This window comes from Equus caballus, chromosome 3 (genome assembly GCF_041296265.1).
Source record: "Equus caballus isolate H_3958 breed thoroughbred chromosome 3, TB-T2T, whole genome shotgun sequence".
Taxonomy (NCBI): Eukaryota; Metazoa; Chordata; class Mammalia; order Perissodactyla; family Equidae; genus Equus; species Equus caballus.
Genome location: NC_091686.1, coordinates 63,795,530 through 63,802,287, shown reverse-complemented (window position 1 = coordinate 63,802,287; position 6,758 = coordinate 63,795,530). Strand labels below are relative to the sequence as shown.

Genomic DNA, 6,758 nt, shown 5'->3' with positions numbered 1-6,758 from the left:
AGGGACTTGAGAACTACCTGCGTTCAAAAATCTAGTTCTGCCATTTTCTCCCTGTGTGACTTTGTTACCTAATCTTTCTGTCTGTTTCCTCATTTATAAAATGGGAATAATAATAGTGTCTACCTTATAGGGTTCTTGTAAGATTTAAACCAGTGTATATCTCTAAAGAATTTAGAACAGTGCCTGGCACAAAGTAAAAGCTAGATAAACGCTATGGACTGTTACTAGTGCTTGCTGTTTGCTATCTGTACCAGGCCGGGAGCTTCTGGAGTGGGGACCGTCTCATCTCTGAAGATAGTGCCCAGAACCAAATAAGCAGGGCAATAAATCTGAAGAAAAATTTAATGTAAGTGAAAACCGAGAAAATAAGTTTCTATGCGGACGCTGGGAGAGAGGGTGGGAAAGTTGAGAGATCCCGGAGGGCGGAGGGCTGGGACAAGTGTGCGCTGAACCGGAGCGCCAGCGGCCAATAGGCGCGGCTTCCCTTTCCCGGCCCGCGGCTGCGATCAGGTGGCGTCAGGAGGCGGGAGGAGGGCAGGAGGCGGGGGTGCGGTCGCCGCCGGGACCCAGTGTGGAGCACCAGCCTCCGAGCGCGCACCTTGCTCGCGGCTCCCCGCACCCGCGTCCCCGCCGCGCTTTCGGGTAAGTTCAGCCTCCCCGCGCGTGCCCGCCCTGCGCCGGGGAGTGCCGGCGCGCCTCGGCCAGGTCCCCGCGAGCGCAGCGCGGGCCCCGGGCAGCTGCGCGGGTGCACGGCCCGAGGGGCCTCCGCGGGCAGAGAGGCCGCCTCCCGCATTTCGGAATCGAGGAACTGAGGCCTAGGGGAGCAAAAGGGCAGAGCTCTTGAAGAGTCACCCAGCTATGGTGAGGGCGGGGCACTAGCTGACACCCAGCTCTCCGGGAGCCCCCGCCCCTTCTCTTTCCATCACAGCTAGCAACGTTGGGATCCACTTGGCCATCTTGGCCTCCTCAATCCTAAAGGTCTTGAGAACAGAAAAAGAGCAGGGAGTCGGAATGGTCCGCTGGGTCCCTGGTGTCTGGGGCGGGGTGGGGGGGGGGGCGGGTGCCGGCTCCGAGCTCGGTTCTGAGGACTTGGAACCCCACCCATCCTTGAGAGCACGTTCTCCTCTTCACGTTGGCAGCTAATTTTATTTCACTTACTTTTTTTTAAGAAATAGAGGAATAGTCAATTTAAATATTGGGCGTTGGGAGTCCGGGAAGTTCACTTTTCCTTGAAAAGACTCACCTTTTTCTTTGATTGCAACAGAGTCGCGTTCACCAGGCATGAATCATTCCCCTGGCGTTTGAGTCAACAGGAATCTGAGTACTTGCTTGCAAGTGACCATATGTAGGTGTAGGGACCTGAAATTGGCCACCCCAAGATATGTCTCTTTGGCATCAGGATTATTTGAGGCTGATTGCTTTTGATAAACTGGGACAGGGAAGGAGGCTCTGAGGAATGGAACTTGCCCTTCGTTAGGACACATTTACATTTGTAAGGTAAATCTCTATCTGTAAAAGGTGCCTCCCTCTCTGTACCACGAAGAAGAAAGGAGGTGACCTTCTCTCTAGAAACTCTTAATCAATACCAAAGGCAAGGACTTAAATCTGCATTTTATTGTGCTTCTCTGGTAACCTCCTGTAACTAACCTCCCTCCACCTCCCAACGTTCGCATTTCTTTAAGGATTAAGCATCTTTCCTTAGGCTAGGAACTGATTGCTGCGCTCACCTGTGACTGCCCAGCTCCAGACAATTGACTTGCCTCCTGCTACGACGACCACCGAGATAGCAGACCCACTACCTGCTGTGTCCATCAAGCACTGTGCCAACAGAGCAATCTTGTGACTATTGTGGGAGGGACATTTCATCATATGCGAAGCACCCTGTTTGGGGGTATATAACCACTCTGTGCACCCCACTTCTTCGGTGCCCTTTCTTCCTTCGGGAAGAAAGGCCCCGGGCCATGGTTCCTCATAAAGCTTTGTTTAATTTTCTCTTGCTATTCTGTCTCATGTGAATTTAATTCCTTCTCCAGCCAGAGGAACCCCCATTTGGGAAGAGGAAATGTCTTCCTCCCCTACATAGGAAACTGGTTCCCACTGGATCTAGGAGGTTCTGGAGACCCCTCTGGCTGCTGATAAGAAGTTACACCTCTGGAGCTAAATTCTTTCCAAGAGTTTGTGTTCTACGTGGATAGCAAGTCTCTACCCTAAGGGAGGGTTGCATTTGCAACTTTTTAAAAATCAACATCATAAAAAATGTAACTCATTAAAATGTTATTCTGTAGAGATATCTCCATTGGCTTTCATGAAGGCAGCGAACTTCAGACTGCTGAGAAAAGGAATTCAAAGATGTAAAAAAAACCAGAACCTTGTTTCCAGAGCCCTGTGGTTGTATAGAGAAATCTGTTGAGAAAAGTATAGGATATGATGTAGAAACTCTAATTCCTTTCAGAAAAGGATGTTTAAAGTTCTATTGTTAGCTCATTTGGCCTCTACTGTGGAGTAATTCTTTACTTCGTAAAACTTAAATCAGTAATAATTGTTAATAATTTACAAATTATGCTGGATCGACACATACTGAGCATCAGCTTTGATGATGTGTGGGCTGGGCACTTGGGTAAGGCAGGAGCATGGGGCTTAAATTCATACCTCTGGAGTGTCACTGCCTAGATTCAGCAGGGGGACCCTCACTTTCTTGAACATTATTGTACCTCTCTGTGCCCCAACTATTTCATATGCGGAGTTGAGATGTTATTAATGATGCCTAGCTCCCTAAATTATTGTGAGGCTTATGTTAAATCATTCATTCTAGAAGGTTTTTTTAGTACCTTTTATGCCCCAGTTAACAAACGTGATAAAAATCTCTAGCCTGGAGTCCACCTTCTAGTGCTTTTTGATACTATCTGGCACATAGTAAGAACTCAAAATGCTAGCTGATGTTATTTCTTTTAATGCCAGTGACAGCCCTTCTCTCCCCCTTTTTATGGATGAGGAAACTGAGGCTCAAAGAAATTGTGTCTATCTTTAAAAAGCAAAACCAGAGCTAGTAATACCTTGTGTCCACTGTATATGTGGAGGGATGTAGTGTTAGGCCCTGTAACTGGACAGTCCACTGCCCTAGGCTACAGAGAGCCTGAGAAAATCTGGGCTAAATATTTCCAGGGGCTAACAGTGTAATTTCCTGTTGAACTTTGCTCTGAGGCTATCGTTGAATTTTTAGAATATTTTGTTCCCAGGATGGGTGGGAGCCACTTGCATTTCTAAAGCAACCCAGGAGATACGCAAGCATGTTGAAATAATGTCTACTTAATGGAAAGTATGCCTGAGTTCCCAATCGGGGCTGCATCGAAGAATTGCCCGTTTCACCTCTGGCCCCTGACGAGGACTGGACTGAACAGGCAGTAGGCTTGGAGCTTTGTAAAATGTAAATAGAGGTCTCACAGTCAAAGACAAAGAATCAAATTGAAACCAGCTAAAATTCTGTTAGGGAGTGGGGGCAATTTCCTGTGTTTTGTTGTTTGTTCCCTATGATGGTAGTCTGTTCTGGTTAGCAGAATTCAGCAATCAACATAGTTCTACTGGGTTTTAAATGAGTCAAAAATTGGCTTTCCAGGAAACATATTTGTAAACCACTTGTGTACAGACTTTCTTCTCTCCTGTTTTGAGCCCATCACAGGTCTGGCACAGCCCTGTGCACCGAGGAGATGTATGTTTAGCAGCGGAGGGAGGGGGCTGGTATTAGAGGTTAGAGGCACATCCTTTCCCGGGACAGTTTCTCTTTGAATGTTGACTTCTCTTTTCTGGATTAAAGATTAAGTGTTGGTCTGAGATTGTTGTGTTCTGAATCACAGACTTTACCATTTGGTAATTTTTTTCTTTTTGTAGGTTAGTGTGATCTAAACTCAAGGCAAAGGTGAAAGACCATGGCATCTATCTGGGTAAGTAAAAATCAAGCCTTCATAACACAAGGACTTATCTGAGTCAAATCAAAATATCAAGAAAAACTTTTTGAAAGTTGATCAAAAAGTTCATCAGAAAAAATTGACATGCTAAAACAGCTAGAGGATGTCTAAAAATAATACAAAATAAAAATCGAAAAGTACATAGTTAAAATAGTTTGTGATGACACCAAAGCAGAGAGGTCAGTAACAGAGAATAAATTCAGTATATGATTTGGGAATTTTTTATATGATAAAGATGACATTTAACATCAGAGAAGAAAAGTTGGCTTAGTCTATAAATAATGTTAGGAAAACTTCTGGCCATTTGGGAAAAAGTGTAAATCTGTATTCCTTTTCCCTTCTTAATTAAAATAAATTTCAGGGGGCCAGCCCCGTGGCCAAGTGATTAGCTTCGCACGCTCCTCTTTGGCGAACCAGGGTTTTGCTGGTTCAGATCCTGGGCGAGGACATGACACCACTCGTCAGGCCACGTTGAGGTGGCGTCCCACATGCCACAACTAGAAGGACCCACAACTAAAATATAGAACTATATACTCAGGGGATTTGCGGAGACAAAACAGGAAAAAAAAATTTTAAAAAAAGATTGACAACAGTTATTAGCTCAGATGCCAATCTTTAAAAAAAATAAAAAATTTCAGACAAATAAAAGCTGACATGAAAGAGATGAAACATGGATGAATTTAAAAAATAATCTTGGAGTGGGGAAGGTGCTTACAGCCGTGACACAAACCAAAAGCCTTAAAGAAAAACAGTGATCTACTTAACTACATATAAATTTATAATTTATGGCAGCAAACAATACTATTAGTAGAGTCAGAAGACAACCCACAGGGGAAAAAAATTTACAGCACATCAGACCAAAGGTTTATTTCCGTAACATACAAATAACTTGAATAAATCAATAAGAATAATGAACTTGATGGAAAAATTTGAAAGGGATGTGAATAGGACATGAAAAGAATTATAAATGTCCAACAGACATATAAAAAGATGCCACACCCCACTGAGAATTAAAGAAATGTAAATAACACAATAAGAAGCCATTTTCTACTTAAGAAATTGGTAAAGATGAAAAAAATGTAGTAAGACCGGTGTTGCAGAGGATGTGTGAGGCAGGTGCTCTCATCCCCTGTTCATAGGAGAATAAACATTTTTGGATCATATTTTGGCAATATCTATCAGTGTTTAAATGCCCACCGACTTTAACCCAGTAATTCCACTTCTGGGCATTTAACGTATAAATATACTTGCATAAGGTTGAAAAAATATGGACCCAAGGACATTCATTTGTGTTAATGAAAATATACAGACAGCATAAATGGCCATCCATTGGGTGTGAAATTAGTAAATTACTTGTTTGTAACTTATAGCCATTTTTATGTGATCATTAAGAAGAATGGGGATAAAGTGGATCAGCTCTGTATGTACTGACATAAGAATATGTCCAAAGATGTATTAATCAATGAAAAAAATCAGGTTACAGAGTAGAATGTACTGAGTATTTAAAAGAAAGAAAAAAGAAAAGAAAAATATATACATAAAGACTGTATTACATGAAAACTTTCTGGAAAGGTGGAACTGGGAGCAAGGGCACTTTTATTTTTCAATGCATCGCCTTCTATGCTCTGATTTTTTTTTTAAATAATGAACATATATTATATTCCACTTCTGGGTAAATACCCAAAGGAATTGAAAGCAGGATCTCGAAGAGATACTTGCACTCCCATGTTCATAGCAGCATTATTCACAATAGCCAAGAGGTGGAAGCAACCCACATGTCCATGGACAGATGAAGGGATAAACAAAATGTGGTCTCTAGATACAAGGGAATATTGTTCAATCTTAGAAAGGAAGGAAATTCTGACATATATCACAACATAGATGAACCTTGAGGATATTATGCTCAGTCATATAAGCCAGTAATAAAAGAGAAAATACTACGTGGTTCCATTTATATGAGGTATTTAAAGTAGTCAGATTTGTAAAGACAGGAAATAGAATTGCAGTTGCCAGGGGCTGGGGCTGGGGCTGGGGACGGGGGTGGGGGAGGCGGATTTGTTGCTTAATTGGATGTAGAGTTTCAGTTCTGCAGGATGAAAAAGTTCTGCAGATCTGTTTCACAACAGTGTGGATATTACCACTACTTAACTGTACACTTAAAAATGGTTAATGTGGTAAATTTTGTTACGCTTTTTTAACCACAATTTAAAAAACCCTCCGATTTCTGTAAATATTCTTACCACTAAGTTTTATCTGTTCTCTTTTTCCCTCTTACACACAAAAGCACATACACAGGCAAACACAAGTGAGTGATCAAATCCGTGCTTCTCTACAAAACTGTAAATCAGTTTGTGGTTGCCAGTGTGTGATGAGTTTATGGAGTGATGAGAGAGACGTCAGCAATTTCAGTACATTACCCTTGAAGATGAAAGAAGAGCTGGTTTCCTAGGTGTGTATGTTCTAGCGAGGAAGGAGCGTTGCAACCTGGAGCTGTTTCAGATGACAAGCGATCTATGCTGCTTTGCTATTTCCTTTGTTTGGACATTTTGAATGTTTCTGTTCTGGCAGGTGTTATATACTCGGAAAAGGGCCTGTGATCTTATCAGTTTGTACTCTTTGGACTCAGGGTCCCTTGTCCTATTTTGCCTTTAGGCCCATAGCAAGCTCTCAGGCAACCCACAACTTAGAATGTCTTGGAACATGACGTTTTATTGAGGAACCATAGCAGTATCTTTCCGTAGTGCCTTCTACCATGCTGACACTCTCATGCAAATATTCTGAGCTTTTCCTTCTTGG

General features: G+C 42.7%; 1 protein-coding gene across 1 annotated transcript in view; it reads left to right on the top strand.

The window, feature by feature from the left end:
- The first annotated feature begins 398 nt into the window (after positions 1–398).
- Positions 399–6,758, top strand: part of ANXA3 (annexin A3) — a 61,900-nt gene continuing 55,540 nt past the window's right edge. Inside the window, exons 1-2 of the mRNA XM_001492000.6 lie at positions 399–642; positions 3,886–3,938. Of these exons, the coding sequence (XP_001492050.2) occupies positions 3,924–3,938 (15 nt within the window). The 5' untranslated portion in view covers positions 399–642; positions 3,886–3,923. The remainder of the gene's footprint in view (positions 643–3,885; positions 3,939–6,758) is intronic.